General features: G+C 43.3%; 1 protein-coding gene across 6 annotated transcripts in view; it reads left to right on the forward strand.

Annotated features, from left to right (window-relative positions):
* Positions 1-23731, forward strand: part of ebf3b (EBF transcription factor 3b) — a 68001-nt gene that overhangs the window by 20172 nt on the left and 24098 nt on the right. For 4 of the 6 annotated variants that reach the window (XM_051379263.1, XM_051379272.1, XM_051379299.1 and 1 more), the window contains exons 7-8: positions 19771-19852; positions 21945-22062. In XM_051379263.1, coding sequence (XP_051235223.1) covers positions 19771-19852; positions 21945-22062 — 200 coding nt within the window. Of the gene's footprint in view, positions 1-19770; positions 19853-21944; positions 22087-23731 lie in introns of all 6 variants that reach the window. The other 2 variants (XM_051379254.1, XM_051379281.1) reach the window with 1 other exon arrangement.

The following is a 23731-nucleotide window of genomic DNA, read 5'->3' on the forward strand; positions in this document are numbered from 1 at the left end:
GGATTGATTGGGTAATAGGATCATGAAAAAAGATCTCTACAAACTAACATTGGGGGTTTTCAGCATTCTCAGACTTCGCATAGATCATAGCAAACAACTTAGTGCTGTCTCTATTAAAACAAGCCCTCCCCTGCCATTATCTTTCCCCCCACTGCTCCTTCCTCCATTTCACATTGTTTGTGTTCATTAAGACATGGGCGACCTGCCTTATCCACACATCAGACCTAGCTCTCAAGAGTAATTGCGATGGTCTCGCAGAGGATAATGTGGTTTAAACTCAGTATAGCCTGTCTATTAGGAGAGACATGATGGCAACCACAAATAATAAAGAACTATTTATTCCTCTCTCTGTGACGCTAACTAGGTAACATATCAAGCCAGCACCGCTAAGGGTCTCTCTTACTGTCAGATATGGCACCCTTCATCCATTCCCTGTGGCCCTTGCCTCGACATCTCTGCTCTTCATTTTCTACATGAGCTTGGTCATAAATGCACACACACCTCATATATATTTGATAGTTAATATTTATCCTCGCTAGGGAAGTGCACTTTACATGTGGTAACATACGATTACCTGCAATTCTTATAGCAAAGAAACAAAATCGATATGGATATATAATTCATGACGGAGGGGCTATCAGTTTTTATGGCTCTCTATCCAGGCTCATTAAAGTTTTATCGTAATTGACTGCAAGCAAGAGTTTTTAAGGCATGTTTCTCCCTCACTTTCTACCTTTAATAATTAAGTAAAGTTTAATTGGTTGTATTTTGAAGCACCTAGTGGATGATAGGAGTCTCCCAAATTCAGAACCATGAATTATAGAGTGATATGTTATGCATTAACCTGTCAGTTTGTTCATTTGTTAAGGCAGAAAAGTATGGTCCCAACCCCCCAAATCACATCCAGAAATCGAATAACTGGCCAGGCCCTTCAAAAAATTCCTTTTTATGTCTTTCATTGCTGTGTTAATGTAGTGACATGACGCTGTCACTCAGAATGCTCCCATCAACCGCCAGCCCCGAATCGACTCCGCTGATTGGTGGTCAACTTGTTCTCTTGAAGGGAGATTGACAGACGGAAAATTGCACTCTCAGATTTCACCCTTCATTCGTTGCAGTTGTTCTTCCACTCGTCAACTCTCCGCCATGCCTGAGACAGACAGAGGCTTTATCCATTAGCTGTTGGCTTGGCGGGTGGGTGGGCAGATTGAGGCGGGATGGAGGAGGAGATGGGGGTAGGAAGACAATCCTACATTTGAGCACTCTGAGGGAAAATCAATCATGTCATCATAAGTGAGAAGTATGGATGAATTTCATCAGCTGGTTCCTGTCCTGTTCACGCCGCTGGCTTTCTGACTGGCCTGTCCCTCTGATTGGCATTCTCAATGACCCTTAAATCCGAAAAGGGAGAAGATTTTGAAAACACTTTAATAAGAGAAATCGGACAGTAGTTTCAGGGTCACAGTTTCCCACTTTCCCCTGCTGCACTGTGGGAAACCTCAAGTGGTTTCTCTTGACAAAGTGGTAATAGATTTACCATCTGATTTTGTGCCAAACCAGCATTAGGCAGTTTTGTAAGAAAATGTTTCTCAACTATTTTCCGTCCACAGCAGATATGATGAAGTGTTATAAAGGGCAGCAGCACTCTGCCACTGAAAATTTATTTTATAATTTTCCCCATCATCTCACAAGGTCACCGATGAGCACTAAAAGCATCATAGGTATAGGGTGTGAAGCAATCAAAAATGGATGAAAGTGAAGACATGGAAATCACAGATGAGAAATTGACAGCCGTTTACAGCCTTGTTGTTGATGTGAGTGACAGAGTGTGGGAGAAAGTGAGAGGGAACGAGTGAGAAGGAGAGGGAAAAGGCAGAGTTAAAGTGGTGATAAATTTAATGGAAAAATCAAATACAAAACAAATTCATTCCTCTAAACTTGATGCTCCAGTCGTTCTTTTCTTGGCCTGTGCTAAGCCTTAGAATAAACTGTCACTCCTTATCGATCGCATCTGAATTGTTACCGAGATTTCTGAAAAGTAGTCTTGACACACACCCCGCGAATAGTAATCTTGGGAGATGAGAACATCCAGACTGAACAGCTAACACCCCTGACTTAAAATAAAAGAGGCTTTTCTTTTCTCCCTTTTTCAAATCCAAGCTAATACACTTTGGTGAATTACAAATTCAGTGATAAATATGTTACGGTGAAAGATGTGCCCTTGTTGCATTTTAGTGCCTTTGCTGGTAACTGTGAATGAAGGGGTGGTGGGGGGTGATATGGGGGGGGGGTATTTTGTCATGGGGAATGTTTATAAACAGCAACTGAGCATGAAATGTTTGTACACGATTTGTTTGCCATTTGTGATGGAGATGACATGATCAAAAAATCAATTCACTTCACATTTGATTTCCAGCGAGCGGTTAAATGACTGCTGTCGACATCACCCACTGAAATTCATGTATCATAGTATGGTTCATTATATTCCAATGGTGTATTAATTATGGCTATAGATAGAGAGCTCTGCTGTGAGCGGTAGCCTAGCTGCTGTGTGCCAGAGGGAGCTAGCCTGAGGAGGAAAGCTCTGCTTGTATCCACTCATCCCTCAGCTGACAGGCCTGCTCCAGGAGAAAAGGATTTCTCCGGATTGAGTGCCATTTTCTCTTCTTTAACAAGGAAATTAGTGTGTAAAGGAGATCTGTCAGGATAAAGTGCAGCTTGACTGCTGCCGCCCTCCCCTCCTCTCTGTCTTTCTTTCCCGCCCTTCCCTCCCTTCCCCATCCTGTAACTCTCTCTCTCCACCTCTCTTTTGCTTTCTCTTCCTCTATCTGCCTCTCTCCTTCCTCTCCCTTTCTTTCCCCTTCTCCCCCACTCAATGGCTCCCTCAGGGGATCTTCCTTGAGCATTAGCAGAACACATCCAATGTCCCAGCTACATGATTTCATGATATGATTTGTACCGGGGATTTGCAATAATCCGCAAATAAAGTTGAAAGTGAATGACTCTCAATAAGAGACGCAGACAAGCAAAACCAAACCTTTTAAGATTTTCTTTATCTTTAATGGCATGAAAAATGAATTTGTTTTGCATTAGATCACAACAATTTAGCAATGGCCTGAGTATGTTGTTTTGTCTTTGGCTTTTATGATCATGATTAATTCCTGCACAGGAACCTCAGTGATATACATAATGCATCATTCGCTCATTTAAATGTTCAGTTCCTCTGCAGTTGCAGAGAGCTTGGTAGCTCATTACACATTACCCATGTGTGCCTGGGAGTTGGAGTGTGCCAGCTACTCACTTGTAGTCAAAGATACAGTATCTGCTGCTTTAGCAGGATGTCACGAATTTACTATGCGATTAAACTCAGGTGTCATTTCCACCACTCCAGCTTCATTCACCTCATGTTAGTCCCTTTATTTTGTCTCAACATTAGTGAGAACCAACTTTTTACCTCAAGTAGATAGACAGGGATGAGCCCCACTGGCACATTTTAATAAGTCTGCTTCAAAGGTGTAGGGTGAGATAAAAAAATCAAAACATCCTGGGTTAATTTGAAATGTACTCTGCATCTGTGATGGGAAACAGCCTCACAGGTAAGTAAGGGAGACAATTAGGGAATATCCGTAAGTGCAGGAGCTGCATACTAAAAAACGCAAATCACTATTTCCCCATCTGGCCCCTACTGTGCCGAGAACTGCAGCTGAGGTCCGATTTCACCCGTCAATCACGGCCGCCTCGCTGTGGGGTGTGTGTCCTGGTGAGAGAGCCTACCCCCAAGTCATTAGCACACACAGTCAAACTGTACTGAGAACTGCCCTGCACCGCTCTGCTCTGCACCACGGTTTAAATATCCCCAGCCTGTGACAGGATCAGTTTAGCGATCTGTAGGATTGATCTCCTCTTTAAAGTTTTGCCTGAGGCGACTCTAATTGGGAACGAGGCTGCCTCCCACTCCCCTCACTCCCTTAACTGTCAGTCTTGGCTTTGTTTACTGAGGACATGCCCAAACCTATTTACTCAATAATGAGGAGACGTGGTGGGGATGCTGCTGATCACATTGAGGCCCCCAGCGGGACTTCTGCATGCTGGGAAGGGCGGGAACATCATTTTAGACTTTTTGAGCTGAGTGAAAGTTAGCCTACGCCGTCGTCGCTATAATGTAGTGATATTTTTCCTCCTTGTTTTCTCATATGCCTCTCATTCCTTGATTTTCCAAACACTTGTCCACCTCGGGGAATTTATTGTTTCTTCTCTGTCATACCATGCAGTTAGCTAAAATAGAACAGCGTTTAAAAGACAAAGCACATGAGTAGTACCATTTTACACTTGTAAAATGCCTTCCATATGTTTTATGCCATCTAGAAAGAATTAAAGCAGACTCAAAGCCCACTCCAAACATGTGAGGTATCGCCAATGCCTTGTTGTGGAGTGGACTATTCATGACTGGAGTGCTTTGGCCTATTGGGCCATTTCCTTGTCTCTTATAGTGAATTCCTCAGATTCTCACTCTCATTTAGGTTGTTTTCATTTGCACTGACTGACAAAGCCTTTGGTGTGGATAGCGAGGCAATAGAGTCCATTGATGCCCATTGGGATTATGAATGATGAAGTGGAGAAGCTGCTGCTATCAGAGGGACACAACACTGCTCTTAATAGAAAAGCATTTAGAAAGGCAGCGGGGAGGAGGTGGTGGTGCTGGGGGCTTTCTGACACTCGACTGATAAGAGGCAGCTCTTCAGAGGTGGTAGTGTGTACAATGAAACACGCTGATGGGGATACAATGACACACATGTTGCATCTGACAGGCGGTGATTTAGACGTGGGGGTAAAAAAGAAAAAAAAAAAAAAACCTGGACCACACAACAGAGAGTTTCATGACACGATACACTCGATACAGAATCTTCTTGTTAGGCTGCCTGCGCATGTTTCTACTTATTGGTTTGATTTGCAGGAAAATGCATTGTCATTACTCATATCCGGCCTTGACAGATTGGAGAGGGACAGGGAAAGGGAGAGAGGGGAGTCAGTAGTGTAGTGGCACGGGAGTGAAAGAGAGATATGCAGAAAGGGAGAGCTGTCAGTTTGAGGAATGAGTCTGATAAGAGGAAGGGACTCGGCAGATGGGCAGAAGAAACCGGCAGCACACTTCTCAATTAAACATGTAAATACCAAAAGCAGGCAGCGACGGAGATGGGGAAGTTAAATAAACACAGCACCGTGCTGTGATTACAAGCTCAAAACACCACCACCTTTGCCACTTTTTTTTCATTTCCTGCAACTCCAAGGAACTCTTTAATCCAGCTAAACCTCTGTTTTAACATATTATATATTTCTTTCTTTCCTTTCTTTTTGTTTTTCTCATCTCCCGTGGTTAAATTGATTCACGCAGAGTCAGATTCTTTGGGAAGTTGCATGCCCACCAGGAAATCTTGATATAGATCTAATTGAGCTATTCATCCATTCACTTTGTCCTTTGTTATCTATGTTAATATTTTTTCTAATAATTGTTGTCCATCATTTTTACATACATGCCCCCCCCCAAATGCACCCTGCTGTGAACTACAGGGAGTATCTTAAATACTTCTGTAGGCAATGTCCCTGACATTAATAACAATGAGCTTGGCATAACCACAGTACATTCTTAGGGAAGATTCACAGTTTGACATTCAGCCCAGATGCTATCGCAGAGCCTCAGTGTTTAAGACCGCAGAGAAGACAGACATCTGTCACTTGTTACCTTTGAAGTGAATAAGAGAGGGACGCGGAAAAACACAGTGGACAAAAGGCCATTCTGACCACAGACCCTCAGTGTTTACAAACGGAAAGAGAGAGTGACAGGAGAAACTCAAGATGAATGGATCACTGCTGTTGATCTCTCCTCCTCATTCCATGTGCTAAGTTATTCCGTGGCTGCTTCCCCAGTGGGGGGTGTAGGGAAACAGGAAGTTGAGAGAGGCAGGCAGAACGCCTCAAGGACTCTGGAGGAGCAGAGCACTGCAGCCTGCATGGGAAAAAAAAAACTCCTAACAACTTACTGTACACTTCTCTAACCTGAGGTACCAAACATTACAAATGTGAACATAATCCACGTTTTAATGAGTAGATGACGCTATATTAAGGCAATATTTGCAATAGTGTTGATTTCTCAGGTTGAAATTACATCTATTGCATTAGCCGTTATTTGTGTAGAGTGTGGATTGAGAATGTGTAGAAGTGTATTTTGATACAATTATTAGAACAATGGCTGTATTCATTTATCTTCTGTCATGTCTCCTCAGACCTGTTTCTATTTCAGGTTGCACGTCAAGTGAGAGCAGCTATATCTGGCTGGCAATTAAGCTGGTCCTGCCTCCCCTTGATGCTTGATTAGTCCGATTGATGGAGGAGGCCATATGTGGCGGTGTCAAAACTTGGCAGCCAAGCTCCATCCTCTCAAATGAGAGGCAGGCAATAAAGAGGCAGGCTGCCCAGAGTGGGTGCACGTATGCGAGGCCTGCAGCGCCATGATTTGGGCCCCCTGATATGTAGAATTTTCTCTGGGGGTCTTCGGGGCACTGACCACTCCAGCCAAGTTCTCGTCGGGGCAGAGGTGGCCACCGGCTAGGGGTGTCACTGTACTGAGCCCTCTGGGGCACAAGCTCCAGGCAAGGCGTGGGGGGTGTGTGTGTGTGTGTGTGTGAGGGAGGGTGGAGTGGTAGATGGGGGGTTGGGAGGTTTAGAAAGCTGAAAGATATGGCCCCCTTCCCAATCTCGCTCGGAGACAACAAAAAGGGAATGCTTGAGAAGGGGAAGCAGCGGGAGGAGAGCACAAAGACAAAGGCGCGGGCAAGGTCAGTCTAGCTAATGGGCCTGAGCCGTAGGCTGCCTGGGGCTAGGCACACTTCTGTTCTCTCTCACACACTGGGCCTTCAAAGACCCTTCAGTCCACCCCTCTCCTTCTCTCCTCTCTTCCTCCATCTCTTCCACTCCTCTTTTACTCTTTTCCTCACTTCCACTGGTGACACTTCCTCCCTTCAAAAGGTTCTGCACAGGTGCCTTTAAAAACACATTTTCTATGAAACACCTCCCATATACTCACTTTTTGTCCATTGTATCAACAATTGGGATGTTAACGAATGACCGAAATTATTCCGTGCAGCGTTTCCAAAATGACGGAGAAGATATTTTACTTTCCTAAACTAAGAGGATGCACAACTCTTCAGGTTTATCTGCTGTCACCGACCGTCATTAGGTCCAAGGTGGGTCCCTGGAAGTGCTAAGAGGAACTGTTGGAAATGAGGAGGAGGTGGAGTGTTGTTGTCAGGTTGGCTGGCTGGCGTTGCTTGGCTCCACTCGAGGGCTCCTTTAATGTGCAGCGGAGTAGAATAAGTGAGTGGCTGTGGGCACCAGCTGAGCTCACTCTCGTCTTCGCCTGGTAGCTGAGGGGTGAGCCGCTGCCACCTGACACTGGGCACACGGCTCAGGGCTCCTCTTGGCAACGTGGCACAGCACACATGTCCCCTCATTTGGATGGAGATTCAGACACAACACACAAAAGCTTTACCCCCCCAGTCCTCCTCCTCCTTCTCCTCCTCCTCCTCCTCCCTTCCCTCCCTCACTCACTCAGTCTCTCTTTTTTCCCTCCTGTTTTTTTCTTCCCTTCCTTTAGTTTTTGACGGCATCATAATAATCTGGGTATCTTCTTGATCATGCCCCATGTTTTTTTTTTCTTCTTTTCTTCCTCATCTTCTCCGAGACGAGTTTGAAATTGCCTGCGTCAGGACTTTGCTAATTAAAGTCATACTTTCAAAAATGCCATAATAACTGTTAATTAGCTTGATGCTATTTTCAGCATAATTTGCTAATTAGTGGAAAACCTGTACAGCGTTTCTCTCTAATTACAGTATGGCTCCGCACGGCGCATCTGTGCCTTGACTCCAAATGATACCATTACAAAGTCCCGTATTACGCATTCTCTCAAAACAGTTAATTGCCTCCACAGATAGTGAGATACTTCAGTCAGCTGATTTTTATGGTAATAAATGGACAGGCACAGACACAAACCACCCTGGTTCATATTTATGAAATATGAAAAAGGAAAACAACCTCTTTATGAGATGCATGGAGTTAGTTTGGAATATAATCTGGCTGGCTCTGTGATGATTTTGTGTGCTCATGCGTTGAGTTGCTGAGACTTTTAATGAAGTTTGATTTATTCTATGTTATAACCTTGTGAGGAAGCAAGGCATAACATTGTAATTAGAGCTAAAGATGTAGACAGTAACGATATCAACCTCATGAAAAGGTAAAGGCAAAGCTGGGATGGATTGTGCTTTCAGAGGAGGTTTCCATGTAAATACAAGTAGCAACATAATGTGGCCGTGCCACAGCTTATTACGGAGAATGTAACTACCTTGTCGCCCGGCCAGTTATTTCCATGTAGCCTAGCAAGGGGAGAGAATTATGGACATGACCACAGGTTGACCCTAATACATGTGTATACTCGACACAAATTATGACTCATTAAGTGTGGTGAGGAGCATGATTGGCATGACCCCTGACCTCAGGACGTCAGCTGTGCCCATCCTCCGCTTTGCCCTGCTTTTGACAGCCACCAGTCTGACAGGGATAGCATCGGCGCTGGCTAATTAATGCACCACTTCAGAGACCCTTTCATTTATGGCTTCTGAAAGGCATTATTAAATTAATTAAACCACCAAGAGTTAGTCATTATGAAATCAGGAGGTTTACATGGATGACAGCGTTTATGAATTAAACATCCCCAAAGTTCCTCGCAGGAGATACCCCGAGCTGCGTGTGGGTACCTAGCACGACAGATGTTTGCCCCCCCCTTCCTCGAGCTAACCTGTATTGCAAGCGATTTAGGTCTCATTTGGGGGTTTGAAAACTGAAAGCAGGAGAGAAAGAGGTTCAGGATAGCTAATGAGCAGAGAAAGAGAGGGGAAAAGGAGGTCACTAGCTCTGTTCATCTGTAGACAGTGCAGATGGTTCTGTTTTATACAATACAACAATGGCGTACATCAATTTGTTGATCACTAATAGATAGCTACTCTCAGATGAATTGCAGACTGGGATCAGTTGTCTGTGGGTTTTAGCTGAGAACTCTACATTTATAGCCTCGAAACATTTAGAAAAGCTGTGTGCTGTTTTTAACTCATCATGTGATGTGAAAACTACAAATGGTTCACAAGATAAATCCCATAAACTTGGGCTTAGCTGGAGAGCAGAGGGCAGAGATGAGTAGCTCACTCAGGAGCCTTGACGATAGACTCCTTTTCATCTGTGGACTGAGATTCACAGATTATCTCAAGAGGCTCTCTATCTCTGTCCTCGTCTCTATTTCTCTTTTTCTGTTTCTCCACCCTCCCTTTCTCGCCCCTCGATTCAGGAAGTTTGCCAGCTACTGTCTTTGTTTACAATGCCAAGGGAAAATGTCAGAGCCGTTGAGAAAAATATCCTTAGAATCTTTTTTTTCATCTTCTTAATCTAACAGTTTACTGAACTTGATAAGTGTCCTATCAACATGCTAATCAAATTACTTCGGAACCAAAATTGACAGTTTTCATTAATTATACAAGATTATTCTAATTGCAATTCAAATTTATTCATTCCGAACAGAAGGTATTCAGTAATATTTTACAAAATTTGCATATTAAATGGAGGGAGTTGTGCATTATGCATGGTAATGTATGCAGAGTTTCTTATTTTTAACTTCACGGCCATATGTGGTGTCGTTGTAGGAGCAGGTGAAAAGTCTAAGTGTGTTTAATTTGCTTGACAAACATTCGGCTGGAGCTTGTCAAGGGGAGTATTGTGAATGCCAATCTTTATTCCCTCTTTATTGATTACCCCAAACTCTAAACATCTGGAGGTAAATGGCACTGAGAGAGATGAACTGAATCATGGGATTAGTACCTTCAATGACTGAATCACTATCAATTACTTCAATAGCATAATTCAAGTGTACTGCATAAAAGCTACAGTACCTTGGTTTGAGCCAGGATTAATATTGCAATTTAACGTAACAATGGAAGCATGGGAATGATATGGATGGCGTCCAACTTTTTCACATTGATGTCATAAAGCTAATGCTGTTATCTAAATACGAATGTATTTAATTCCTAATTTGGGCTTTGTTTGTAAAATGAAAAGGCTGAACGCATTAGGCACATGTTTTAAAAGGTAATGGATTCTGTGAGTAAAACAACCTTATTTATTCACTGAGACGCAAAACCCCCAATTTGCTCTTTGTTTTTATTTCCTAGAGCGGGCAGTGAAGTGCAAACAGCTTACTGGGAAGCTGTTTACTACTGTATATGACAAAGAGTGTGCATGCATGCGTGTGCGTGCGTGTGTGTGTGTGTTTATGGGGAAGGGGGCTGCTCTTCCAGCTCCACAGGCAAGGTCTTGTGTTGTAATGTAAGCGTAATAATTATCAAACAGCATCAGGGGCTCTGGGTATGGGCCTTAACAGGGGGAGAGCATGTTTGATATGTAGAATCAGCCCATAGTGCATCCATAGAGGGTGACTAAATCGCACGGTTCATGGATCACATTAGTATTGCTCTGCATCCACACTCGCACTATAGGTGATTTCCATTTAGACACACATTTCCACATGAAGATAAATATGACTTGAATCGTAATTTCCCTGAAGTAAATATAATACAAATACAACATAATACAGTGTCAGGCCAGGCAGGCTAATAGATTACTAGCGTGTTTTCCATTTGTATGGTAAGTGGTGAACCTAGGTGGTGGTCTGGCGAGTAACAAATTGAATGTTTAATCCATCTCAGTGCAGATTGAGGGTATCAGAAAGATCGGTAGTCGTATGTGTTCTCTTGTGACTGGTAGTATATTAGATATTTTTACTCTTCAGGGGTTTGAGGAATGTTGTTGGATTAACAAGAGGTGCAAAGTGGTAGATAAATGCAATTTCTTATCTTTTCTGGAGTCGTCTGTTATTTTTCAAATAGGTATTTGGATTTGACATGCAGTATTTCCAGTCACTCAGTGGTGTAATCTCTGATGTCGGATTAGAATAACATTGCCTCTGTTTTAGTTAGATATTCACACAATATTTTATTACTTTTAAGCAGAGAATTCCATAATATATTTTGTATTATACTATTCAATTACTAGCTTGACTCTCTTTCACCAGTTGCATATGTATAAGTCATTACACTCACTTCATTATGTTTTCCTATTCTCTCTTATATGTTAGAGAGGTCGTTGCGGAGAAACCATGACAAATATGCAAAAGATATGCTTCCCTAATGTTACCAAACATTCTCTAAGTACATATTTAATTCTTTAATAAATGTTTGCTTTGGCATTTTGGAGAAGCAAGATTAGCGTCAACTGCACAGCATCTCATATAAAGTGTGACAAATTGATATTTTTATATAGCTTAATCTGTTTACTATGATGTTTATGCGAGGAATTATTACAAACTAATTAAAGAAATCACTTTGATATAATTAGTCAGATTTCAGGAAGCTCATTAGTAGTAATTTGCATGAAAAATAAGCCCTGTAGTGGTGCTTAGACCCAGCTATTCGATCTGTGTTTTATCTGGTTACACATCAACCCCCATTGTTTGTTGTTTGAGGCTGTCTGAAGTGGCCCACAATATTTTCAGTCATTGCCCCGAGAAGCGCTGGGGTATCTTTTAACAAATTCCTCCCCTAAAGCAAGTCAACCTGTATGTGGAAGCAGACACACGCCTCTGTGTACATAAGGCAGGAGGAGTGAGCGGCAAAACACTGTCTATTTATCTGTCAGGTTCCTGACAAAGAACTGAGCTGACAAGTAAGGGTTTCCCTCAGCAGAGCAGGGGGGCTTTGTTCACCGTACTTACATGCCCAGTCTATGCCCAGAGACTCATGTTATTTGCAAATCATATTCTTTGAAAACTCACAAACGGGGCGAGACATGCCACGCTACGGGTTTGTCAGCTGCCTTCACAACAGCTAGCTGTATCGCTAACAGTGTGCGGTTCGGTTAGGAAGCAGCTTTCTCTTAGCATTTGCCTCGCTGTCACTTTTTCCAACACATGCGATCTGTGTCTTCATGCTTGGGGTCTCTCCTCCCTCAGAGGGTTGCCATCTTCCCTTTGGACTGACAAATAAAACGCCCACACTCCCGCTGAAATAAAAAGAGGGGGAAGAAAAGACACTCCTGGAATTACATCATTCTCTGCTGAAGCAATTCTTCCAGAAATTGATGTATTTATATATATATATATGTATATTATATTGACATAATTAGATAAAAGTAATGGTAATAATTTAAAATAAAAAAAGTTATTTTAAATGCAATTTATTTTTTCTCAGCACAGCCCTGTGGCAGAGGGGTTCAAAATGCTGGTACAAAAACAGGAACTGTTTATTCTCTATACCCTTTTCCCACCATGGACGAAATCCTTCCCTAAACATCCGGACAGAGAAGCACTTGTGTGGCGCTGATGTCACAGACCTACCTGGCCTCCCTCTCACAAAAGCTAAGGTATCATTAGCTAGGCCCACACAATGGCCATTCAACCAAGCCACTGCGCTCCTCAGGACTAGGGAACAATGTTATTTTTTGTCTCAGAATTATAAAGACAGAGTTTTGCAGGAAACCTGACAGACAAAACCCTTTAGAGGTAAATGCTCCAGGCGGCTTTTGGGTTTAATCTTTTCCCATTAGCATTTTGCCCCCCCCCCCCCCCCTTCCTCTTACTCACACACAAAGACCATATTTACAGGGTCAAAAGTAAAGGCTCTGAGTCTCTGGAGACTGCTTTTTGTGTAGATCTTTACTATATATTGACAACACTCTCTGCTTTTATTTTTATTTTCTGCTAATGTGTTTCATTTGGGCGACTGAATAGTTTGCTAATATTTTAAACAGGTGTGTTTGTTTGTGGTGGTAAATACATGTTTTTTTTTCACAATAGAATAACAAAACAGAAAATCTAACACACTCCTTCCCCCTTAACCAAATATTGTAAGAAATCACAAATGCAAGCATATTAAAAATTATTAACCCACAATGCCGGGCTTTATATAATAATAATAATAGTTATATTGTCAACAATACAACAGCTATGCTAAGGGTTCATATGTGCTACCTTTGTGTGTGTGTGTGTTTGGGTGCATGTGTGCTTACGCGTGTGCGTGTGCTCACATTCACTTATGCTTGTGTGTGTGCGCGTGTGTGTGTATGTGTGTGTGACTCCATGTGTGTGATTCATTCCAGGGCAGTTTTAGTCCTTATAAAATATTCATTTTGGTTGTGCAGGGCCCTGTAATTGCCATCTCTCACCCTGAATTATTTATACCTCGCACAGACTGACAAAGCTTTGCCATACGGCCCCAGATGAATCAGAAAGCAGCCATCTCTGCTGCCAACAGCACTGGGCTTTCACACAAATATGGCAGCCACGTCTCTCTGCCTGGCCTCTCTTAATTTGACATTTTCTTTTTCCCCCTGCCTTTGTCCTAGGTGCACAGAAAGGTTACCTGTTAGCTTTAAGCACCGACCCGCTCTCTGTCTTTCTGTCTCTATCCCCCCTGCCTACATGACAGTCCACAGTGGGTGTTTTTTTTTCTTCTAAGAACGCGTTAATGTGGCGGCGATGTCAGAGTGGCTGCCTCATGTTTTATGATGACTGACCAGTCCTGACAGCCACTTTAGATGTATGTATTATACATTAGTAATAATATGATGTAGAAATACACTCGCACACATTTGAGCATGCATGGACAGACAGCAAAACCACTGACTCACCGACCTATATAACACACACACACACACACACACACACACACACACATGCAAATAAGCCCCCAATAGCCTGCTGGATCCAGCATGGCTGTTGGTAAATGGTCAAAGCCCCCCTGCTGGCCTTGCCCGTACAGCTGCGTTCCTCTGCGTCCTGCCTGGGTCTGATCACTCCAAGGTGCCACAGGAGAGAGACGGCGCTGTATGGCTCTCATTGTAGGCCTGCTCAGGGGCCTTCCAGAACCCCACTTCTAACACCCTAAATACTACTATTCACCCAGGCCAGTTACTCCAACATATGCTTATCTTCCATCTCGCTAGTGCAGGGAGGTGCTGACTGGTATTTCCTCAAGGCCCCAAGCTCCAATGCTGACCAGTAATCAAAGCACCATATTTCTCCTCCTGCGCAAAAATAACCTGGAGATACCTCTCTGCCGTCCAGCTGGTGAGCAGAGTAAATATTCCTGAGAACTGCATCGCTAATGTACGTGATTATTTTTGTAATGTCAGCAACCTCACGACTGACATCGTTGAGACTGTCATAGTCATTATCAGTAATCATCATCATACGGTTTTTATGGTCCCGGTGATGATTCAGTTATATTTATGAATTCCAGTCTGAATGTAGATGATGTTGGCTCTATGGCGGCAAACCAGTGTTTGATTCGCTCGTACAGTAAAGCCGCGCAAGACAAAACAACGCAGAATTATTTATGTTTTGTGTCTTATTATATTGTGTTCAAAGTCGTAGTAGAGAAAAGGCGTATTCAGAGTAAAACAAAGAACAGCGTGCAACAGTACACAGCCTCAGCAGTATCTTGATGTGAGGGGATGGGAGAGGCAGAGAGAAAGCTTGGGGCTAAACATGCAGTATGTGGCGGGCTGGAGCTAAAAGCTGCATAAAGCACACAGCCTTAGTCCACTGTTAGCAAGTGATGGATAGTTAGCAGGAGCTCCGAGTCTTCGTCTAATCTGTTACAGTAAACCTGTGCCAAAGCCTGAAGGGAATCAGTGGGGGCTTGCTAGGAGTGGGTTTGACGTGAAACCATTTGTGAGGACGAGCGATTCTCTTAAGTAAGAAACTAACAGTGTCCGGAGAGAGAGAGAGAGAGAGAGAGAGAAAAGCTAGAGAGCGAGGGAGACAGGAGGTGAGGAGAATGAGTGAGAGTACGAGAGAGAGAGAGAGAGAAGGAGGAAGAGCTACCATAATGAGTCCTGTAGCCATGGAGTAAATGAAGAGGGATTGACAGAGTGAGGGATCCTCAAGTGAAATAATGTCAATGCCACTCTGCCCATTAGAGAGAAAGGGGGATGGTGGAGGAGAGGGTAAAGAGGGATGAATGGAGGGACACGGCTACATCTTAAGGTGCAGAGGAAGCACATAAATTATTTGTGACACCCCCACAGCACACACACACACGGCTAACAAAAATATGAAATATGAAACAACAAAATGAACTGACAATAGCAGCTGACGAAAATAAAGAAATAAAAACAAAAAAAGGCCTTGGAAATACCCAATAAATTCTCTGAGACATGTAGTTGGGATATTTGATGTCGAACAATAATAATCACAGTGACATCTGCCTTGCTGCTCTCGGAGGAGATGGGCAGAGCTCGAGAGTGGAAGGGGTTAATCTCCCAAACCCAATAAGGTTGGATAGTGAGGCACTTGTTCCCTGATAAAGAAGTGATAGGATCTGTGGGTCTGGTCCCTTGGCGCTTGTACAGGGGTAGAGCAAATATTGTTAATGTGCTGTGGTTTACTTCAGCTAAGGCGAGAAAAACAGCTCTGCTTGACGAGAGAAGACAGCGGCGAACCAGAATACGACAGAAATGGCCACGCGGCTCGGCTCGGCCTCCCAGGGACTTAACTGGCATATATATCCAAGACCACTCAGTTGCATAAATAAGTGTTCGGGAAGATTAAGATCTATAAGTGTCTCTATTTCTCGTTTTACCTGCTCCGTCTTGTCACAACAGGGATCTGAATGCAGTTCAGTGGAGTGCCTAATAACTGGAGCAGTAGGTAGGGAAGGCAGGAGGCTTGACATTAAGACCCTGGCGTTTTGGAAATCCGATACGCTATTGACCCGTGTACTACTATCTCAGCGTAGAGATCTGGTGTCAGCAGATTGTAGTCTGGTGTTGGGAGCCGTTTCTTACAGGGCTCCTGTAACAGGGGCCCATTGAGTCTGGGAGGCAGCTGGGGCCTGATGGGCTGGAGCTGGGTGGTGATCGATACTCACCGCCCTGCAACGGATGACCTCACTGTCATGGCTGCCGGCTGTGGACACTGCATGCTAGTCATTAGTGCCGGGGCACCAATCAGGAGCTTAGAGTTGTCAATACCTGACTCTTACAGATACTGTGGCCATCTGTCAGTGTATTGTGTAACGGCCTAAACAAATACGGGGAAGCTCTTTTGTACAATAAGAACAAGGTGTACTATTGAAGGAAAAAAAAAAACGCTTTCATGTACGTAATTTAAGAAACCAGCGGGTGAAAATAATTTAAAACAGCTTAGACTTAACTTTAAATTTTTTACAGGTCATTAAAAATAGTGCTAATCTGAAAATGAATGGATTAAAAAAAATGAATGAAATGGACAGGAGAGCTAGCCTCCACTGTCGATGGAGCCTTCTTAATAATACAACATTATCCTTATTTGCCCTCTTCACTCAAATCAAAGGGATGGACATTTATGCATGAGTGACATCAACCTTGCAATTAAGTTGGCCATTTAAATGAGAGAAGGCCTTCCTCACCTCGCCTGTTTGTTTTTTTCCTCTCTCTTCTTCTTTTTTCCTTTCCTATTCCCCTCTCTGTTTGATGAAGGGAGAGGGTGAGCTAGAATTAGGGCGATGGGTCTTCCTTTGAGTGTCAGCCTAAAATGATCAGAGTAAAGATAAGAGGGTCTAGCAGCCCTCAAATCAGTCAAAGTGCCAAAGTCGGCCTTTTTCTCCTCAATTACCGGGTCTGTGAAGCCAGGGAGTGGAAGGCGCCGAGCCTGCTGCATTACTAAAGAGACAATCTATTTCCCCTTTGACCAGAGGGAGAGAAATCATTATGGCATGATTAGTAGCTTCGGCAGTGGGCGAGCATGGAGGTACTACAGGAGAATCGTATTAATTGCCTTAGACCAAGGCATGAGCAGGATTGTTTTAACGCTGATTTGTGGACCTGTATGACTAGCTGGCGGAGATAAAAGCTGATGTCAGGTCTTAGTTATACTGGCAGACTTTGGGCATGCAGACGGAGAGCGTTGATGTCAAAATGAGCTTCCATGGCTGCCCTGGAAGTCTTTCTCTATATGCCTGTCGATGTCTTCCTCTTTGTCTTTCTTCACACTTCATAGTTTTCCTTTACGCCTCCCACTATCCCTCCCTCTACTCCCCGCTTCTCTCAGATGGACTACACCCCACCCCTTCCCGCACTCCCTTTCTCTCTCTCCTCCAACTGATAGCTGCCTTGGCCGATTATTTCATCCAGTGCGGTCCACTGAGAGCCTCCTCTCCCGGCTTTGGAAGAGCTTTAATTAGCCATGTTAATATCCCCTTCATTGGCCTTAATATCACTCAACACCTTCCTCCATCTCAGCGGCCACCAGGGTCCCCCTGTCCTGTCAGAACAGCTGATTATTGAGAAGGATAGCTTTAATCAAACCTAATTGCAGTTCATTCTTTCTCTCTATCCCCCTTTGCCCTCCATTGCCAACATCTAATGGCAGCGACGACTTGATATCCCATTAAAAAACAATTAAACAACCTCCTTTTGTCTCCGTGCGTGCCAAAACACCAGCACAAACTTCTGTAGATATTTAAGAAGTAAAAGAGAGAGAGAGGGGCCTTGTCTTAATTGCTCTCCTTTTCACCAAGGACCAATTTGCACTGTGCTCATGGAGAATCTTAACCAACTCAAATGTAATGGATGCTATAGCACTGCCACTGCTGTGGACTATGAAAATTAAGCTTATCTTTTTAGCAGAGAAATTGTGCTTAATTGCCTTCATAACAGTAAACATAAAGGAGCTACTTTATGATAGCGTGGGCACTCAATTTCTTGTGTTTATTGTTTCTTAACTTTTGGTTTTGCTGTAGTTGAAACAGTATGTAAAAGCATTAAAGTATCCAAGGAAAGAGACAAGACTAACTCTGAAAGTAATATGTTTCTTTTATGAAGTCAATGCATTGCCTGGGAAATGTATTCTATCTCCCGTTGGTAGACATAAATTGTCTACCAACGCGTGATGCATGTACACGCACATGCCCACACACACACACACTGTGCGTGTAGATGTGCGCGCACATACCCACAAACACACACACTGGCCTTACCCAATCTGTATGAGAGGCGACAGACAAATAAAAGTCGTATTTCAGGTCTGCTTTCCGCAGATGTCTGCTGCTCTACATTATGACTCTTTGGGGAAATAAAAACAGGGTCAGGGAATTAGAGTACATAATGGTCATTTTGATGATCAGCCAACAGATGCAACCCGAAAACACAGTGAACACAATCAAGCGAAATGCACTAATGACAAGTCAGGTTTTTTATGGCCTCACCACACACCGACAGGCAATCAGCATTCTGGCATGGGTTAAAACGTCTTTTATTGATGTCCGAGCCAAAGCTCCTTGGATGTGGAGTGAAAATATTTTCTCACCTCTCCTCTCTCTCCTGGGCCCTCAGTGAAGCACAAGGTATAGGAGTCTATCGAAGAACGCTTCTAAATGACCAGTGCATGTGTTAATGTGGCCAGGGTTAGAAGGGTCATTTTAGACTCTGATTTATGGCCTGGCCGGGATCCCACTGGGCGAACGAGAAGTCTTAAGTGTTGTGAAAGCGTCCTCACAGGCCACACAAGCCACTGTATTTAGCTGAATGAAATGGCCATGCAATCTATGGTGCAATCTATGGTAATCCAATGAGCCGCTGTGATTCTGTGAGCCAAGGTAGTGTTACAATGGAAACCACAGTATTGCATATAGTAATGCTAGTGCAATGTGATGAAAAATAAATACCATGGCACGGTATTTACAGTATAATGAATCGGAGAAAGCAAAAGCACAATCAGTCATGATTCTGTGGGGAGAATTTGCAAAAACAACAAGTCAATTTCATTGTTTATTCTGTGCGGTTTTGTAAGATTTTACACAATGGGCTGCATCTGAGACAATATTTCTTATTGACCTTGTTGTTAATCTTTCTCTTTTTTAACTATTTTATGTCTCTGAGGTCACATCTGATATTCAACTCTCAATACAAGGCTTTATCAATAAATTCTACGTGTCCTGAGAGAAAGCAGGAGAGGAAGGCAGCTTACAAACTAACCAAGCCCAGATCTCACTCAGACGTGACATTTGTTCAGAGACGATTAGCCAGGTTGTAATTTGTGGCATAATTGCCTCACCCACCCACAAGTGCATGGGTGTGTGTGTGTGTGTGTGTGTATGCGTTATGCTTGTGTGTGTGTGTGTGTGTGTGTGTGTGTGTGTGTGTGTGTGTGTGTGTGTGGCATACGGTGGTCCCAGGAGTGTCCGCCTAATTGCCTGACAGGACTATAAGTTTTGTGGCGCGCTCTCACCTTGTTAGGTCCTTTATCCCTGATGCTCTTCAAACAAGACCTGGTCACAGGTGGGCCTCATTTGCTTCCCTATTGAACAGGAGAACTTTAATTGCACAGGGGGTGTCCTGGGATTAAAGAGGTGGGTGGAATATCAAGTGACTTCCTGTATGTTAGTGGCAGATGGGTGTTGGGAAAGACCCATGAACTCAGGTGAGGCGATGAGATGACAAAGAGACTGATGCTCTCGATTTTGAGGGAATGATAAATACATCCGACTTCCTTAAACTGAAATAGCGCAATGTCGTGTTTGTTTCTGACTGACTGGATGAATGGGTCAGACGTAAATATTCCACAGCATTGTCATTTAGAAACGTATCTTAAATGGTATAATTAATAGTTTTTGCTTTTGTTTTTGTGCTCTCTTTCAGATTCTTCCTAAAGTTCTTCCTCAAGTGCAATCAGAACTGTCTGAAGAATGCAGGGAATCCACGAGACATGCGCAGATTCCAGGTGAATCTATTTCACACATATGCTCTGTCTATTTCTGTCTCTGTCTTGCGCTGTCTGTCTCTCTTTTTGCAAACACACACAGTTGTACAAATGCACAAGTACACTACACATTGACACACATTCACATATGAATGTAATTCTATTATTGGCACTGAAGGAGGCAAAAACCAGGGAAAGAGAGAGTGAAGGATTCTGTGTCCTGTGTGCTCTGGACAGAATATTTATTAGGGAATACCATCTGACACAAATAAGGATATAGGATTTAAGAGTGCCATCAATTGTGTTCCTGACAGCTTTCTGAGCCTCAGCGCAGAGGGGAGGACGATCCAACCACATGTAACAACAGTGTTAACTCAGGATCTGTCTGGCAGCGGAAACGCATACCTTCTTATACACACATATGCACAAGCACGCACACACGCAGGCATACACGCATATGGATGCATGCCCATACACGCTAGGAGCGCATATATTTGCTTTCTCTACATCCCTCTCTCATTCCTCCCCACATATGCATACACTTAAAGTCACACATATGCAGGTCTCTGTATAGCCAATGAAAACCATCGTAAGCCATCTGAAAACCATCATTATTGTGGGCTGACAAAATGCTGCGATTTACACTAAAGGGACATGACCGTTGAGCACTTTTTACTGCTTCTTTAACCCTCTCACTTCTAATGTGTCAGGTAGTTGAGCCTTGAAATTATTGACGCCCCCCGCTGATCCATTTATCCCACCATCCATCCATCCTACCAACCACATTTTCACCACAAGCAGCCCAGTAGGTCAAGGTGAGAGAGTAAGAGTTTAGTGTGATTTGTCCTATCAGGATAGTGACAAACTACAGGAGGGCGTCCGTCACTGACAGCACTGTTCTGTGATAGACACACAAGCCAGCATCCTCCAGGAGGAAGCCCAGACATAAAACAGACAAGACAGGGTGTCCCCTCCTGATGTCACCACCATCAGACCTCCCCTGACTCCTCAAATCTTCCCTCAGGGTGAATGTGGACTGATGCATGACAGCCACCAAGGGCTTTCACCTCTCACTCCTGTGTGTCAAAAGGAATGCAAGAAAGAAGAAAGTTGTAGCATCACTCTTTTTGTGAAACTAAAACATGTAACCTAAGACTAAAACAACAAGATTTTGGATTTTTCTCGCTGATGATAATCCCTTGTCTTCAGTCCAACAGTTAGAATGCCATTTTTCTCTAAATAGATTTCCCAGATGCTCCACTATAGGTGTTTCTCTGGCCAAAGTTGTGTATTCTGCATGCCTTCCACTCCACTTATTACCCCCAAAAACCAGCTGGAGGCCAGAGAGGGCCCAATCCATCATCCTCAGCTTGGCCCAGCTCTGAACCTGCTCACAAGAATGGAGCTCTTTCACTTCCCCTCCTCCTCCCCCCCTTACGCCCCCACCCTTCCCAAACCAACCAAAAAAAGCGCCCCCCTAAATTCCACTGCTACACCGAGGTCACTCACCGGCGAAGCAAACCTGAGAGGGGCTCTCTGTTTCCGGCTCAGAAACACTTTGGCCATTCACATGCGGCTCACTGTTTGGAGATGTGGTAGCCAAAAAAACAACAACAAAAATAAGCATTATGAAATATGGAGTGTGGCTTGGAATTTGATCCTAGTAAAATGTTTGTTGAGTGATGGGATGGAGTACGGTTCAGTTGCTAATGACTCCAGTAATATTTTAAAAGGGAGGCCTTCCATCCTCAAATAGATGGACAAGCTGATCAATAATTCTGAGCTTCGGCTATGATGACAGTTGGTAGAGTGGGTAAACGGAAATGGTATTTTAGTGATTGAATAGTCAATTAGCTGAACACAAATGCAAAACACTAAAAAGCAAAAACAAAATGACTCCGAAGCAAGGTAACTGTAATTTGATACGTCCAAAGAGAACAACCACTTGAAGAGGTTTGACCGGTAATCAGTAGCATGCATGCATGTACCTGGACACAACAGAATTTCTAATGTATGCCCTTTAACCCAGAACATTAGTGAGAATGTCTGTAAAACTAGATTCCTCTGTTTCCTGTTTAATAAATTACATGTTTCACCTTCACTCTTGTTGCAGGTTGTCGTATCGACGACCGTCAATGTGGACGGCCATGTTTTGGCTGTCTCTGACAACATGTTCGTACACAACAACTCCAAGCATGGGCGAAGGGCTCGCAGACTCGACCCTTCAGAAGGTACGCCTCCTTATCTGGAGAATGGTAGGCACATTTTTACATCTTATAATTTGCTACGCTCCTTTTTCCTCATAGTTTCTTTCAGACATCCTCCAGTTTTACAAATCACACACTTAGTTGCTTCTAGTTCCTTAGAATCTTTTGTTCCTCCATCACTTTCATTTTTTACTTTTTAAGTTGCTTTTTTGCCTCCCTCATACCTATTTGTTTGTCTTGACTGGAAGTAGTATGCATCACTCAGTGTATTTATCATTTCAATATCACTAATTACGACAATAACACTCAGACTAAGTTATGATTTTAAAATGTTATGCTACTTCCAGTCTCCTAATGCACCTACATTTGTCCTAAAAGCCCATGTGAAACATGATCAAATTGCTTAAGAATTTGGCTGTGAGGTCAATTTCCTGTCATTGGGTTCTGCAGATTTAGCTGTGAGAGAGCCGAAACAGGGGGGAGAAAGGAGAAAGGAGGGGGAGGCAAGGCTGGGTTGATAGTGTGTGTGTGTGTGTGTGTGTGTGTGTGTGTGTGTGTGTGTGTGTCTGTGTGTGTGTGTGTGTATGTGTGTGTATGTGTGTGGAGAGGGGGGGGCTGCCTATGAGAAAAACAGAACTTACTGTTTTTCTTCCAACTGATTCCATATGATAGACTGATTGCCTGCTCAGCCAAATAAGAGAAAAGAAGGACCACCAAACCATGGGAAATCCAAAAAGTAAAATGTACTAAACATAACCTTATGACCCTTGTGGCCTCCACTCGCAGATGGGAGCAAACGCAGCTGAAAGATTGCAAGAAGAAGAAGAAAAAAAAAGGAGAGAACTGACTTGGGCCAATTGTGCAAATTGCTTATCTTCAGATTTCAAGAGCCAATTATGGCTGGGCAAACAGTTTATATACACCACTGACTAAAACAAGCTTCTCTACACATTAATGGGCATTAATGGTTCTATCACCAAAAGCAAATGTAATGTTTAATACAACAACGACTAATAAAAAAAAGAAAAAAAAGACTAGACAATTAATATATCTCAGTGCTCTCTAGTCCTAGTGGGGGAAAAAGCTAATCTATTTGTTTTTGTCTTTATTAATGACTCCTCTACTGGAGAACAAAATCAAATAATTAAAGTCCTGCCCGGAGCACCAAAGTCATTATGTTCGCTGACGTTCTGTTTGTGTGTTTCACGTTTATGACACGATAGGTGTGGATCGCCTAGCAACCAGTTTCTTAATGAGGGGAGCAATTAAAGAGGTTGAGCCCTCGCCTCCATGTTCCCCCGCTCCCATGGGACCCCATGTGTTGTGTGTGCGTGTGTCTATGCATGTGTGCGTGCTTGTGTTCTTTACAGGTTACCCCAACCCATCCTTTTCTTCCTCTCTTCACCACACTCTTCAAAGCAGCAGAGTGACGCGCCGTAAAGCAAGAAAAGAAGCTATTGTCAACCGCCCAGTTGAACATGTCTTTGTCTAATAACTTTAATACACCTTCCCTCTGCTTAACAGTGTGCGCGCTCACAAGTTGAGATTTTTTTTTTTCCTCCCTCCGCGGCTCAGCTCCATAACAAACTAATTTAACATGCATCAACAACAATCACACGCTTTGTTTGAGTCACCTTTAACAAACAGAGATGTGACACGAGAGAAAAGGAAACCTGGTCATAAAATGTAATTC

The sequence above is a fragment of the Dicentrarchus labrax genome, unplaced genomic scaffold (assembly GCF_905237075.1).
Source record: "Dicentrarchus labrax unplaced genomic scaffold, dlabrax2021, whole genome shotgun sequence".
Classification (NCBI taxonomy): domain Eukaryota; kingdom Metazoa; phylum Chordata; class Actinopteri; family Moronidae; genus Dicentrarchus; species Dicentrarchus labrax.